Source organism: Taudactylus pleione, unplaced genomic scaffold, assembly GCF_031769625.1.
Source record: "Taudactylus pleione unplaced genomic scaffold, aTauple2 ptg000762l, whole genome shotgun sequence".
Taxonomy (NCBI): Eukaryota; Metazoa; Chordata; class Amphibia; order Anura; family Myobatrachidae; genus Taudactylus; species Taudactylus pleione.
In genome coordinates this window covers 4,381,905-4,399,044 of record NW_028285164.1, presented here as the reverse complement: position 1 = coordinate 4,399,044, position 17,140 = coordinate 4,381,905, and the positions used below count along the sequence as shown (strand labels likewise).

The following is a 17,140-nucleotide window of genomic DNA, read 5'->3' as shown; positions in this document are numbered from 1 at the left end:
GGGAATCATTAGACCGGCCTGTGATTGCTCTACCGCAGCTCGCTAAGACATATTGGGCATCCTCATGTTTTGCCCTGCGATTGCTTCCTTTCCATATATTAGCAACAGTGTGGCTGTGTGTGAACACATCTTGTGAATGGGTCTCAATCGGGCCCTCAGGTCAAAGCAGTAGGGATGTTGTGTTTCATGAACCTACTTCAGATAAAGACAACCAAAGTATTGGAGAGCCACAAAGACTTGTGATGCTAGAAATGCCTGCAGCTGAAAGCGTGTTAGAAAGTTAGGCAACAAAGGCTGATGACCATTCAAGGAACAGGAGTTCTATGAGGAGCAACAAGGGGAACCTCCATGCAAGTATAGTGAGGAATTTGCTGAACTTGTTCATGGTCCAAAACCAAGTTGCGACTGGCAAGAGTGGAAATCTACTGTAGCCCCTTATTTTACTCCAAATTCTATTAATATGGAGTGTTTTGCCATTTACTAGTGCCTCCACCCAAGCTAGATGTGGATTCAAATTGGTCCCGCTTGGGTAAGCCCAAACCTATTGTATATATCATGACAATATAATGTGTCTTAATCGAGGAATAATTATACCTTTACCCTTTTTTCTTTTTTCTGCAGGAATCAGAGTGACTTCTACAGGATATCCTTTTCCTAACATAGGTAAGTGAATGTATAACGGCGGTAGGTATGAGTAAAAAACAACATTTATACAGACAGTTTAATAGATGGGAATATCACATTGAAATAAATATACACATAAGATTAGTACATACTAGCTTTATTTTTTTATTTCAGTACAACCATAGAATAAATTAGGCAAAGTAAGCATGCAGAAGTATATTGTTAAAACAATTACAGTAAAATGACACTATATTCTCATGTGTCCCAACGTAAGTAAAGTGTCAATTGTAACAGTAGTTCATAAGTTCAGTCATTTAACCCCGACACTCAATGACTCCTTCCTTAGTACTGTAACCACTTGGTCAAACTTAGTTGTGTGGAACAAGTTCTGTGCTACCTAGTGCTAAGCTCCTGACAGGAAGGATAAAAGTCCTCAGCTCTGAGTCTAACTCCAATAGTAATTTGTGCTCCACTACACACACTACACACACTGTATATATCTTGGTATAAGGTTTATCCTGTCATTCTCCCCCCACGCCACCCTACTTGAGCTTCTATGTTGATAGATAGATAGATAGATAGATAGATAGATAGATAGATAGATAGATAGATGTGTTAATACAGTATTTTAGATCCTTAATTGGTAAAATCTCTCTCCCTTATATAGGACTTCTCCAGAAGTTAAACTGATGGTGATTAATATCAGCATAAGCAGGTCTCTCACCACCTAGTTGCTGCAGTCCTGTCTTCCCTGCCGTAAACTTCTATATTCACCAATCAAAGATATGTTAGAGATTTTTAAGGCAGGGTAAAGATACCTCAACCCTATGCCAGGCACATACCCTGTAGCTCTCTCTTTTCTGAGTGGTGGCTCCGGCCAGCTCCCTCCTTCTCACTGCCTGTGATGCGGCTCAGAGCTGTCCTTCACCTCACTTCTGCCTCACCTGCCGCTGTTTACCACAGCCCTGGGGAGGTGCCCGGTGACACAGCTGTCCAGCCTCCTATTGGAGACTTCAGACTAGGCGCTGCCGCAGCTGCGCTAAGGCCAACAGCCCTGGGTAGTCAGAGGTGAGCACTTCCAAGCAGGAATTGCCGTCTAACCCTTCCAGCACCCACACACACCCTTTAATTGCCATTTATACTGGTTAGTGTCTCACGCTCCCCTCATCTGAGCCCGGCACATGGTCTTCCAGACCTTTCCCTAAAATGCCGGCTGCTGCAGAGCTTCTTCCAGCAGCTTCCACAAGCTGCGCGTGCTGTCCCCTGAGTCTCCCCAGACCTTGTATGTGGGGGAGCTCAAACCTCACAGTAAGCAATAACTAACATAAGAAGCAACATGCATATCATGAGCAGCACTTAACTTACAGCTCTATTAATAATGTATTTATGATAACCAATGGGTGTTGGGTATTTCATGGGTGTTACACTGTAAGTCCTGAAGCTAAAGACAAGTGCCCAGAAAGCGTGAGAGCACCAACAGTTTTGTGTGTTCAACTGCAAAGGGAGAAGATGAGATAATATCTGCTTTACCTACTGTTGGGACTAAGGGCCTGATTCACCGAGGATGGCAATTACAAAGCTGCACGTAGGCATATACTGTAGTCAGGGCTGTAGAGAGCCTAGCCGGGCCCCGGCAAAGGAGGGAGCGTGGCCTAACCGTGGGAGGCATGGCCACGCCCTTTGAAAAAACAAAACAGAGAAAGATCTCTTTTGCAGTGCCGCGTAGCTGGGCGCCGGGCCCCTCTAGCAAGCTCGGGCCCAGGTAAACTGTACCCGCCCCCCCCTCTCGGCGCCCATGACTGTAGAGTGTAGTGCACGCAGGCAGCTTTACAATGACATCCTTGCAGTAAAGCAAATGCAGCAGGAGGAGTATGACACCCCCTGCTGTATCTGCGATCCCAGCAATGCGACGGAGGTCGCAGGCTGGGATCACCATCAAGACCACCGGTTGTCTATTATCGTGATGGTGGATGGCTCCTGGCTGCCGGCCAGCTGAGTAAGACTCAGCTTTCTCAGTCTGGCCGGCTTGCGAGACCAGTGTCTGCATTGATTACCCCAGATCCTGTGCTGGCCACTCCCAGAAAACAGGGGCGGGCATAACCCGTTTTAGTCAACACCGGCCGAGCCCACCCCCGGGGGCAGGCAGAGACATTGAAGGGTCTGCGTGCAACTACACAGGTCCCATTCTGCTCACTCGCATAATAATCGGGAATCTGCGATCAGCTGAACCAGGCCCTAAGTGTACGTTTGACATTTCTAGAACAGAGAAGAGCAAACATCACTTTGTCAGGGAGCTGATGAAGGATACTTTAGTTAATGTGTTTCATGTTTCCAGTGAATATAGTAATGCCGACATGTTGACCAAAAGTGATTTTTCATGCCCTACTGTTTTCTTACAGGAATGTGAACTGGAACATATTTGAATGGTGATAGCTTTTTCTTGCTGAGTTCTATTTATGTTTGCATAACCCCAGGGCTGCCATCAGCAATTATGGGGCCCATGCAGGGCCCCCCATCCCTTCTACCCCTCCCCCCCCAACACCCCTCACCACAACCCCCCTTCTCCTGCCACTATACATCTGCCCATAATTACTGTATACTGTATGTTGTTCATTGGCAAGTATAATCTGATATAATGTGCAGGAGGCCACCTAAACCTTTTACTAAAGTGCCGTATGGCACATTTTACACAAAATTTGCTGGTTTCTAACTTTTGAAGTAATCTGTCCAGTCTACTGCTCTGCATTTAGGGCCAGATTCAGAGATTTACGCTAATGCTGGAGCCTGCCAGGCAGCATAGGAGGGGGGAGAATTCCATTAAGCGCAAGGTGCAGGGACAGTCTGGTTCTCCCAGACTCAGTTCCATCAACTGTATCCACTGTCTGAAATTGACTACACAATCCATCAAAATGGCCTTTCTAGGAGAAAGAACACAGACAAACATACACATAAACTTAACTTACCTATCTCGCACCTTCTTCTGCCTCAGCCTGTATGCTCTGGATGCCGGCTTCTCACACTACCTGCCCGCCCGCCTTGGCTCTTCTCTCTCATTCAGCAGTGCGTCTGCTTCACTGTAAAAACTTTATTGAGGGCAGGGTAGTGGGCACGCCGGCCAATGCGGGAGGCGGAGCAGGTGGGCGGCGCGGCTGGGGCTGGGTGAGAGGTGACTCACAACGAGTCACTTACGCACTCACTGTATTGTGTGGCGGGGGGGGCCCCGGCCGGGTAGATAGAGGCGGGTACTTTCGTGGGCGGCTGCAGGCTTGCAGCATACTGGTAGGAGCGGCTCGGACCCCTCCACTTGGCATTTCCTCCACTGGGCCTTTCACTGCAGGGGGATAGTAGTGGGCAGGTGAGCAGTAGTGTCCCGGCATTCCCCTGCTGATGGCGGTCCTGCATAACCCTCCTTGTTTCTAATTGCAGGTGAGACATCAAAAATGTGTGATGCACATATTGTGTCATGTAATGAAAGACCCAGTCCGAGGACAGTCGCTGGAGGGGAGTTTGACTGGGGCGGTACACCTGTCACACCATAAAGCAGGTGTCGTAAGGCGAGCTCAGGGAGGACAGAAACCTCCCGTGGAGCAGAAGGGCAAAGCAGTATTGGTACAGGGCAGCATTGTTACAGGGTACTTGTGGTTTTGTAATTCTCTTTATGCCTCCATTCACACTGCAGCACTGTAACATGAGTCGGCAGTCTCTAGGACCCACTGCTGCACAGTAGGAGGCCTGACCTCCGACATGTGCTATTGCACCATGTTGGCACAGTTTTGTCCCTGCCATTCCAGCTTTAAGGATGTGCCATCCAAGAACCCTGCAGACAGAGAGCCATAAAGAGACCTACAGCACCACAAGTACCCTGTACCAATTCTGCTTTCTAAGCGGTTATAGCACCGCTGACCACTAGGGTACATTGTGCTCCAGCAGCACCATAAAGTGAAAATACATTTTCATTCCTTTGTCTCTATGCTACTTGTTGTTCTACCTGGTAAAATAAACCTAAGACCTTTTTAAGCTGTACCACGCTGTACCCAGTGTGGACTAACTGCCACCAGCACCAAACAACTGAATACACACTTAACACTCTACACACTCTGGCCCAGTATACTGTCTTCCTGCTGGATAAACACATTTAACACCTAGTGTCCTTCTCAGGCACATTCGGCTGCACTCTTCTAATAGGTTATGGACTGCGGTTCAGCAACCTCAAGCTAATAGGTTATAGACCCCCTCATCCTACTCTGCACAATGCTCCACTAATCATTTCTGTGCATGTTATCCAGCCGCACATGTGGTTACTCTACATGCAACTCTGAATCAGAATTATATTGTTGTCAGGACCCTCCTAGTGTGCTGTAGTCTACAATGCCCTTCCCCATAGTCTGCCTACACCTGGTTTTCATCACATCTACCTTCTGTATATTAAGCTTAATCCACTGTTGCCAATTTAAAATTTTGATGACTACTTTTGGGGTGGGGCATGGCTCTCATGTCATAAGGCCCAGCACCCATTGCGGTAAAATGTCTCAATCGATGGGTCCATGTCTAGGAGGCAAGACAAAAACAATGCATTATTTTAGTTCTCCCCCTCCCTACGGACCCGTGAATCCCGGTATCATCTCACCATTCTGTCCACTTCACAAGGAAGTGGGAGGAATGCGGGAGACCCACCCCCTCTTCCGGGGGTCTGGGGTACTACCCAAAACATTGCGAGTCTGATGCACCTTCCGGGATAGTAGGTAAGTATGGCTTGATTATAACATATTCTGTACTGAGTTTAAATTAACTATATAGCTGTGATCTCCTGAATAGAAATTAATGATACAGGGGAGACTGGAGAGGAAATAATACAGGATACATGATATGTCTATGTAATTGTGACTCTCCTGTCTCTGCAGCTGATCACTTTGTGGACGAATTAGATCTGATAGGAAGGATAACTGTGATAGATCCAGTCTTAGATGATCTACTGGAACAGAAGCTCCTGACACAGGAACAGTACGATGGTTTGGTCGGAAAGGCAACATCCCTGGACAAGATGAGAGACCTTTATAAAATAATAAAGGATTGGCATCAGATTGACAAAGACATGGTCTATCTGTCCCTGAGGAGACACAACTACTCCATTATCAGAGAGATGGAGAGGGACATGACACGGTTATACCCATACAAACTGTCCTTTCACTGTAAGTTACACTGTCAGAATCCAACACTTACTGTAAACCCCTCATCACAGTGATGCTGTAGTGTGTGAGAGTGTATAGGAGAATAATGTAGTGTATATATGATATCACACACTAGACATTTCTACAAAGTGATTCAGATGCACTGTTAGAATATCCATGAAATTTTGGAATTATTTATAATTTCTAATATCTACATCTAGGGCCCATCCTGAGGAATCACCAATCAGATCTGATAAGAAGAATAATCCTGGTAGATCCAGTACTAGACGACCTGCTGGAACAGGAGCTGCTGACACAGGAACAGTACGATGATTTGTGTAATAAACCAACATCTGAGGACAAGATGAGAGACCTGTATGATACAGTGACCTCTTGGGATGACCAGGACAAGGAGAAAATGTCAAAGGCTCTGAGAAGATACAACTACTGGGTCATCAAAGACTTGGAATTAGAGGATCGGTATGAATCCAAAATACTCAGCCATTCCTCCTCCGGTAAGTCTTATTGATACTATGTAACAGCTATTTCTTATATTCTGAGCCATATCATTCCCACCATAGGGTATAACTATGCTGGAGGTCAGTACACAGTCACTTACTCCCTACACTATGACAAATCACAGCGATTGGGCTCAGGGGGGAATTAGCTCAAATCTGGAATAAAAGAGATGCTGTTAGGGGCATATTCCATAAACCACAGTACATTTTTTGGTTACCACATCTTGATATAACACACCTCTTGCATGGTAATTTCACTCAGCGCTTCTATGCGCACACCCAATTCACAACCAATTCAATTGGAAAAAGCACTTGCATGATAATGGGGAAATCAGCCTGTACACGAAAAATATGACAACAAATATTGGCTACCAGTATAATGTCTATTATGTCTATTTTTCTGCACTTAAATGTTGTCAATTAATTTGGGGTGCGTAAAAATGCCTAGAAGGTGATTTTGTGTAATTTTAAGCAACAATTAAACATTTGTTAAACACCTGTAACCCTCACCTGCAACCTTAAAAACACCTGTCCCATCTATACATCACCCCCATATACCTGTTCCATCCATACATTACCCCTGTCCAATATTTTGTAACCCATTATTCTGCACTTTGCAGGATATCACCCCAAAAAGGACATGTCATTTCTGGCTACATTAAGCTAATCAAAAGGAAAGCGTGCCTAAAGGAATCAAAAGTGCCTAATTAATCATTTGGTGGGGGGGTTTCCAGAGGTACTGAAGCAAGTCCAAAAATGTTTACCTTAAGTTTTCTCCTACTCAGGGGCTGTGAGAAAAAAGCCACATTAACTAACACAACAGGTTAAAGCAGCTAATTGAATATGCCTCTTAAAGTTGCTCTGGATGGTAACTAGATACAGTAATCCACCTATTTCTCACATCACAGTAATGAGGTCCTTAATATGAATACAGGTATCACGTTGCTACTAGGTATACAGTAAAATACTGTACTGAATACATCATGGGAAATGGATAAGAAATAATTATTTATACAGTAATATAAAATATGGACTGGCTGACAGAAAACTGGGTTATACACATATTGTGTTTGCAAACATGGGAGTTAGAGCTACAGATCCATACACACATGTACATACAACTTGTCTTCTGTTATTTGTAAGTGTGGATGAATTATGTAATGTCTGAGCAGATACTAGTAATCCCTCTCCACAATTCTCTTTGAGATGAAAAACAAACTGAATAACAACTCTTTCTGGGGCACTCTTAAGCCAGGCATACACGGTGTGATGGAGATGGCACCGTGCGAGACGACAGGGGGTCTGACGTCCGACATATCGGGCGGTCCACACACACGGTGCGATCGGGTGGCCGACTTCCCAATATGCTGGCTCCCCCAACCGCATAGCATTGCATGGGATCACACATTACATCCACTGATCACCTGATCCTGCAGTAAGATCAGGGGATGTGATGTATGACCTCACGGGAGCGCGCTTTGTACGATATCATGGCCATACACGGCGTGATACAGCAGCCGAATCATACCAATCCATCGGATCGGCTGCTTTATCACATACATGCTTTTGGGCCACTTTTAGATATGTATGGACAGATGCAGAAATAAAGAAACATAATACTTAACCTTTAATAGAAAAAAAAACTGTAAAAATCATTATAAATTATATAATTGAATTCATATAATCATTATAATCATTCTGATGATTATATGAATTCAATTATATACTTTATTTATAATGATTACATCAAATTGAGGTGGGTGTCCATTGTATTCCCTATTAACCATTGATATATTGATTTTGATTATTAGGGATTGTGATTGAAATATTTTCGCCGAAATAATGTCCAAGTAATTTACTGTGTGATTTGACACAGCTTTTGATTTTTTCACCAAAGAGCGTATCTATAGTTCACTATTTTTTGTGACGTTCGGTCGGGTTAGGGGTCCCTCTCCTGGGGTAGATGGACTCCTTCCTTACACACACAGCAGCTGGGAAACAGCACACCAGTCTGGATGTGAGTACGAGCTGGTCGGCGCCAGTCTTTATTGTACAATGTCAGAAATTACATAAAGAAAACATAAACACAAATCCTAGCCCTGTCTGGGCTCTAACTTTACAAGTGATTCCCTCACTACAAGAACCTGGCAGGGCCTAATGCCCTCACCAGCAACAAAAGCACAGCACAGTCCTCACAGCTAGGTTTCCAAGTGTCTCTGAGCAAACTCCCTGTCTGCTCTCCCAGGTGAGACACTCAGCCCCAAACAAACCAAGCATATCTTGGCCACTCTCAGCTGGAAGCCCTAATGAGCCTGTTACCAGGCTGAAAGGCCCAAAACCTGGAGTGGCCATGGGTGGAGTCCTCCCTCTCCTCTCACCCACAACCCCCAGGTCCCAAACTGGCTTTTCAAAAAGCAGAGACTCAAGCCTGCTACACTGCAGACTTTCTCCTGGGGGTTTAAAACACGTAGGACATGAATCTGGGACAAATGTACCTTCCACAGACCACTTTACCAGTGATCCTATCACATTTTATATAAGGGTTTTTTCTATTAAAGGTTAAGTTTTATGTCCATACATATCTAAAGGTACACATTCACTAAAAGACATCAAAACGACTGCACGATTACGACATTGTAATCGTGCAGTCTTTTGTCAGTCTGTGATGAGCCTACAGTGAGGGAGCAGTCGTTCAGTGCAGGCTCATCAATCATCTCCTAACATGCTGAACCTGATGTAATCGATAGGTTGTCCAGCATGGTTGCCCGATGATCGATGTCTAAACGACCAGTAGGAGCGCGCATCGCTAGTCATTTTAGACATTTTTCTAAACGATTTGCAAATGATTTGCGAACAGTTAATGAACAATTGAACGATAACAATATTGTTATCGTTTAATCGCTCAAATTAATCGTCTAGTGGATGTGTGCCATAAGAGTGCCCCAGAAAGAGTGGTTTGTTCTTCTGCCTCTCAGCAAAATATTATTGATGTGTTCTACACAAATAATTGATTCATTTTCTTTATTCACGTTCCATACTATTTTTATACTAGTGCGGACTCTATTAATATTTCAAATACTAATAACAAGCTTTCTGCTGCAATGCTCATAGGCTATTCCCCGGTCTTTCAAGCACCAAATCCTGTACATGAATAATTAATGAAAATGGCTTCCAATCTCTGTTAAGGTGCCCAGACACAGTGCGTTTTGTTTACGATGCGATCTCGTATACGATTTCCCTTTAAATTCTTCCCTTGAAATTCTTTACAATTTGTGCCAACAAATGGTACAATTGGACAAATGAACATAAGATTAGATGTGTCCTAAAGCGATTGCAAATCGTTTAAGATATATCCTATGCAGCAAACAACCTAACGATGCATCTGAAGGAACCTCAATACTGGAGGGCTTATCTAGGGGGTATAAAATGCAGCATTCATTTTAAATTGGGGCTCACTCTGCTCTGTGACTAGTGAGGCTTGGTTTATACCCTGCTGAACGCTGTACATTGCTATTGTACTTTGCTTTGTTTTGGCCTAGTAGTGTGTTCTATACTACATTTTGTGGTGATTTTGATTCATATCACTATAAGCTTCTGCTAGCCTATGGCTATCTAAAGCTGAAAGGTGATGGAGCTATTGAGATGAGGAGGATGAGGTCAAGCTGGACCAAGGAATGGTTGATGAGGAAGGCGACTCGCTCCCATATGCCCCTGTTGATGGAGATTAGGGAGAACAACCTGGACAATTACTGCAGCTGCCTGCGTATGGATGATGCCACCTTCCAGGAGTTGCTGCATCTGGTGACCCCCTATATCCGGAGGCAGGACACCAGCATGAGGAGGGCCATCCTGGCTGAGGAGAGGCTCATTGCTACCATCAGGTACCTGGCTACAGGAAGATCCTTTGAAGACCTGAAGTTTGGGACCTTCATTTCCCCCCAGGCTTTGGGGCGCATCATCCCGGACACCTATGATGCTATTGTCAATGTCATGAAGTTCCACTACTTTAAGGTGAGTGACAACACTACTCATTTTTTTTTTCTGGTGAAAGAAAATGTATTTTTTTCATTTATTTTTTCACACTGAGGGAAAAAACTCAACCAACATGGCTGTAAGTATCAATAAATTACTTTTTTCTAAAAGCAAAACCAACATGGCTGCTTTGTAATGGTTACCAAAGCCAACATGGTTTTAAATGTATAAAAATTGCTATATCAGCTAGTATTATCTATCCCAATAGCTAGCCAGTTGCACGGCATACGATGTGTCAGACGATGGATTGAATAGATCTATAGATTGTAAGCTTGCCTATAGATTGTAAGCTTGTGAGCAGGGCCTTCCTACCTATATATCTGTCTGTTATTACCCAGTTTTGTTCTATTAATGTTGACAATTGTAAAGCGCAACGGAATATGCTGCACTATATAAGAAACTGTTAATAAATAAATAAATAGGCCAAGAAGCGCATGGGGCAAGTGCAGATTGAGGCCCCGGAGAACAACAATCTGTCCTTGTGGAATGCGTTTCATGACACTGTCCAATCCACATCATCCGCACCATATACCATGCAGTAGCTATTGGGAGAGATAAAACTTGTTGATACTAAAGGCAAAATCCTTCCTAATACAATTTATCCTTTGCGGGACTCAACATATTTGTAGTAAACAGATACATCAACAAGTTTTATCTCTCCCAATAGCTAGGCAGCTGTATGGTATACGGTGTGTCAGATGACAGATTGAAGACGTCAAGAAGTGCATGGTGCAAGTGCAGATTGTGCCATGCGTTTAGTGGCCCTGTCCAATCCGCGTCATCCACACCATATACCATTCAGTAGCTATTAGGAGAGATAAAATTTGTTGATATTTTAAATTTACAATAATTTTAAAATTGTAAAAAATGGGGTGGCTCCTCTTCCTCCACCAACATGTCTCTGTAAAGAACCTCAGAGGAGGATGTGGAGGGGTTGGTGGGTTCGGGAGTAAGGTTAGTGGGATGGGGTGTAGGGTGGGATGGGGTTGGCATCAGTTGTGTGGCCTGGTAGCTTGGTGGTGGGTAGGAATGGGATGAGGATGACCTATATCATGGCTGCAACGATATCAGGGGCAAAGACTCATCCATCAGCCTAGTTGTGGTGCCCTGATGCTTCAATCTCCCCCGGATCACTGTCTTGTAGATGATCCTCTGGGCATGGATTTGTTGCCCTTAATCAATTTTGTGGAGACTACTGGCTATATGAGTGCCTAGGTGGTCAAACATATCCAGGGGCTTTTGTAGGGCCTGCCCAACCTGTTTAAGCAGTGGATCTGTCTGCGGCTGGTTCTTGCACTGGTAACGATGCTGTCTTGCAGCAGGCTGGGAAAATTCTGCCTTGCACTCGCTATGGGTGCCTGTTTGTGGACTTTTTGTGAGGAGGTCCAGGTCTGGTGTTGCAGACTGTTGGAGGAGAGAGAGAAAAGATTAATGTTAATAACATGTTTTCTAATATTTAGTTTTTTCTCTCTTTATTCTAGTTCCCAACAACGGTGGAAGAGTGGCAGACCATTGCTGAGGAATTTGATCATAGGTGGAATTTCCACACCTGCTGAGGAGCCATTGATGGCAAAAATATAATCATTAACCCACCTGCCCACAGAGGACTCTTTTATTACAATTATAAGCTTTTTTTCAGTATAGTGCTCATAGCAGTGGTGAACGCCAATTACGAGTTTATTTTTGTTGATGTAGGCAAAACTGGCCATGCTTCTGATGTAGGGTTATTCAAACAAACCCTCTTCTATGAGAGACTTAACACCAACCATCTTAATTTGCCAAATACAGAGGCAACGAAGCACGGGCTAAAGGGGCCTGATTAAAGCAAAATGCATCTTCAACTATCATCTATTCAGGGCATGGAGGATTGCTTAAAATGCCTTTGGCATTCTCTGCAACCATTTCAAAATTTTCCATACGGCTATAACTCTTCGTGTAGACAAAATAGATTCAGTTGTCTTGGCCTGCTGTGTCTTCCACAATTTCTTCGGCAAAACTTCTACTATACAGAGGACAGTAGACACAGCTATGGCAGACGACCCGGATCATCCACAGGAGACATTGCAAATGCCCTCTGTGGCCCCATCTGCAGTTGTGAAGTCAACAGGGACTGTGTGGGCTAAACAGGTCAGGGAGCAATACTTGGCATACTCTAATGGAGTGGGAGCAGTACGATGGCAGGAGGACAGTATCTGCTAGTGTGATATGGACAATTGTGGACTCTTGAACTTTTAAAAAACATTTGGAATGGTGTGTATGCACTGTCTGTACTTACCACATCCAAAGAGGACTGAAGTTCTGTTTCAGCGGAGTCCTCCTGCTGCTCCCCAAGGACATTCTTGACCATAAGCACTTTGGAAGTTTGCTGCAGTTCCTGTTCATGCAGGAACTTGAGGTCGATGTACTACAAGGTACTGGTGTATACCTCATCAGCCCCAACTCCAGATGCCCGCAACTCCTGCTGCTTTTTATTTTCTTTAAGGTACACAGTAAGCAAATTTAGTATTTTGGCTTTCACCCACTTGTTGCCTTGTGGTGGAATGGCTTGCTGAATGCTATAAACTCTTCAATTGCAGCAGCTCTTTTATATTTATTGTTGTAGTCAGTCCCATTGATTCACCACAGACATTCGTGGGCGTGATGGCGCTCGAGAAACCCTATCACAAATTGCCACTCTCTTGCATTGGTCATTTCTGCGGAAAAAAAGTAAAAAATATGTTTTTAAAATGTGAAAGTTTTATTTTTATAACAGTTTAATAATTTTAATTTAGTTGATATGTTCATTTAAAAGTTTGAATGTTTTACCAGTTGAATTTTCTCAATTAGTTGTTATATTTAAAATGTGTTCTAAATAAATTTTTAAACCTGTGCCAGTTTATTTTTAAAGAACTAATAATTGCGGGACAATTTGCAATGACCTATACTGTCATAACATTGGCTGGGGAGTGGGTACATTCTGGGTTCGGTGGATATTAACCATTGATGGGCATTGGTGGCATAGGGTACATTGGTTGTGCACAGGTTAAAATACACATAGGGGGTGCAGTGGTTAAAATACACATTGGGGGCAGAGGTTAAAATACACATTGGGGGATGCAGTGGTTAATATGCATTGGTGGGGCAGGGGTTAATTTGCATTGTGGTGGAGTGGTAATTATGCATTGGTGGGGCAGGGGTTAATACGCATTGGGGGTGCATGGTTATTATTCATTGGTGGGGCAGCAGTTAATACACAGTGGGTGTGCAGTGGTTATTATTAGGGATGTGAACTGACCCCTGTGTTTTGGTTTTGGATCGGTATCTCCTTATGTGTTGTGGATCAAGATTTGGTTTTGCCAAAACTGGCCCTTGCGTGTTTTGGTTTTGGATCTGTATTTTTTTTTTTTTAAATTTATAAAATCTGCTAAAATCACATAATTTGTTTTTTTTTTATTGCTACAAAATTTTTAACCTCACTAACATTAATTTCCACTAATTTCCAATCATTTTTGACCACCTCACAGCTCACAATATTGTTTTCATCCAGTTTAGGCCCAATATTTGCATCAAGCTAACTGGCTGACTAAGCTGAGCAGCAGCAGTGGGCGGCACAAACACGTGGCAGTTCAACTTCCAACATGGCACATCAGGAAACAAATTTATTTAAAATTCAATAGACCTGAGGGAGTTGGGGTATGTATGTAATTGAAGGCAAGGACAGGAAGGGTTGATTGGTAGTAAATTTAATAAAATTTTTTGATACTGAAGCAAATTTATGAGGGAGGAGGGAGGGGAGGAGGGAGGCATTTACAAAAAAATATTTTACTCATTAACATCAGTTCTTGCCCCAAAAGAATGCTTGAGCACTATGCCTGCTGATGGGAGTGGATTTTCATCCCAGAAGTGGACCAGGAAGACTACTAGTAGTAGTTCAAAAACAATTCACTGTTAAAAAATCCTTTACAAAGATTCCACTTCACTGGAAAAGCATTTCCCAACCTTTACTGGGACATTAAAAAAAACTTAATTAGTGGCCTCCAAGCTGCCATTGTACCCACTGTCTACTTAACCACATATACTGTATGTGGACAAGCCGAACAGAGCAAATGCAAGATTTAAGGTTTAAGTCTTACTTTGTGTCTTTATTGAGAATCCTTGAGCACTATGCCTACTGCTGGAAGTGGATTTTCATCCCAGTAGGGATGAAGATGTTGTGTCTTTCTTCCCAACAGACACAGATTTGTAAAGAGATGTAAAGAGCTGTTGGTAAGCAAATTGTCAGCTCAAGTGGCAAGTGATGCAGCGATGGCTTCTCCTTCAGTTTCTCCAGCAAGTGCATCTGCCGAGAAAAAAATAAACTTTCAAAACACCCACTGGTGATGCAGATGAGTCAACACTACCAAGTTTTAACTTTTGACATCTGGTCGGGTCAGAATTGTCTACAATTAATGACACCTCTACTCCATCTGATATGGTCACCATTCAAAGAATGGTTGAGGACTATTTAAAAATTTTAATGATAGCATCCAAATAGGCATTTCAGACAGTCCATTTGACTACTTGCAGGACAAAAAAGGTAATTTGGAGGCCCTTGCACAAACTGACTTTCCTTTACTTGAGATGCCCACTCTCCAGTGTGTACTCAGAAAGAGTTTTCAGCACAGCCGGGAACCTTGAGTTTACTTCCAGTAGCCTATGAGGATACTTCCCCAAAATGTGGAAAAGATGATGTCCATCAAAATGAGCTACAAATTCTATGAGAAAGACCTTTACCGTCAATTACATGCAAAAATTACAGAGGCACCTGTAATGGTGGATTCCAGCGGGGACAAATTAATATTGTGTGAAGAGGATGTATACACTAATGAGGGTGAGGAATTGGATGATGATGATGATGATGGCAACATCTTGCCTCTGTAAAGCCAGTTTGTGCACATAGAGATCATTGCCAGCAATGTCAGCGTAACTTGTTTTGTGGGGGCCCAAACAAACCAATCGTTTCATGAATGAGGATATTGTTGATGAAGGTGTTGGTGGTGAAGATGGCAGGTGCTTGGATCTAGCAGAGATAATGGAGCTAGTTGATGCTGGATTGCTTGTTGTTACTTTTTTAGCCAAAGTTTCTGAATTTTGAAAAAACATTTTTGATGGATGTGCTGCAGATGACTTAACAGGAGGTTCCTAGATAGTTAAGGTCCCTATCTCTGCTAATTTTGGCTTTACAAATGGCACAGATGCCTTCACAACTGTTGTCAGAATGTGGGTTAAATTAATTCCACACGCAAGAGGTGGCTTTTCTGGTTTTATGCCCAGGAATCACCCCAGCCTATAACCCCAGTTATTATCATTACTCCAGCCTATACCATCACCACAGATTATACCAGCACCCAAGCCTATATTGTCATCCCATCCTGTGTTGTGTATAAATTACAGCTGCACTCCCTGTTAGATTTGGGATTCATTGTCCACTTTAGTGGATGTGAGCTCCATTTTAGTCCATATCACCACACCCCTACACATCTTCTGACCTGGGCTACAGGAGAAGCAGCTGCGCTCTGGAATATGGCTGCATGGGGTTGCCCCTCTGACTCACTGAAATTCAGGTAGAGGAGCCATGGGTAGGGAGTAGGGACACTATAATCAGAGAACGCAGTTTTAGCTGCTTTATTCCATTTTTTTAAGCCGTATCCTCTATTTTCACCCTTTGAAAATATGTTTATGTGAATCTCAGCTGAGGTATTTGTGATGTCATTGTTTAATATATTATGCACGTTATTTAGCACTTTGAGTTGTCTTGTAGTCGGCGTGTAGACTAATCCTCATGATTGAGGAAAGAAGTGAAAAGAAGAGCATTTCTTTATTGCTAACTTTGTGTTAAATTGTAAAATTGTGAAGTTTCCACTTACAGTGTCACAAATTAATTTAATAAGTGTTAAATATTACACTGCGGTTCCACTTACAGGGTCACAAGTCAATAGGGTAGGGTCTCGCTGCCGCAAGCCCTGGAGTGATTTTGGCTCTATCAGAGCCAAAATCACTTCCGCTGACATGACTAGTGATGTCAGTGGGGCCGGACCCAGACGGTAGGCGTTCCCATGGGAACGCATCCGTCTGGCAGCCACGCCCCCGGCACGCCCACCATCGACAGCACGCCCCCTTTGGTGCAAGTACCCATAACGATGGCTTGGCCGTCATTATTTGGGTCTCGCGCATGCGCACCATGGCGCTCCCTCCGTCATGCGCATTTGGGTACCATTGACCCGCTTGCGAGCGTCCTGCGCTCGCGAGCGGGTCTGAATGAGACCCTGAGCTACCACTTAGTGTCACAATATTTTTTACAAATACACTTCTTTTTCCACTTACAGTGTTACAGTATTATTTATGAATACACTGTGTTTCCACTAACAGTGTCAATATCTTTTACAAATACACTGCGTTTTCCACTTACAGTGTCAAAATATTTATTATACACTGCACTACCACTTAAAGTGTCACAAACAATATGTGTATGAATATTACACTGCGCTCTGACAGGTAGCGTCACAGTAAAAAATAAATAATATAGTACACAGGGGTACAGCACAAAAAACTATATATTATTTTTTTTTATTCATTATATTATTATTAGCTTTTTTTATATACACTGGGCACCCCTAGCAGCCCCTGCCCCTGGATGGACACAGAAACCCCTGGATGGACACAGCAGACCCTGGATGGACACAGCAGACCCTGGATGGACACAGCAGCCTCTGGATGGACACAGAAACCCTGGATGGACATAGAAGACAATGGATGGACACAGCAGCCTCTGGATGGAAA

The 17,140-nt window shown here is 43.4% G+C and overlaps 1 protein-coding gene across 1 annotated transcript in view; it reads left to right on the top strand.

Moving 5' to 3' along the window:
• Window positions 1-17,140, top strand: part of LOC148476932 (uncharacterized) — a 181,822-nt gene that overhangs the window by 45,873 nt on the left and 118,809 nt on the right. Inside the window, exons 4-5 of the mRNA XM_088457527.1 lie at window positions 5,526-5,813; window positions 6,014-6,307. Of these exons, the coding sequence (XP_088313653.1) occupies window positions 5,526-5,813; window positions 6,014-6,307 (582 nt within the window). The remainder of the gene's footprint in view (window positions 1-5,525; window positions 5,814-6,013; window positions 6,308-17,140) is intronic.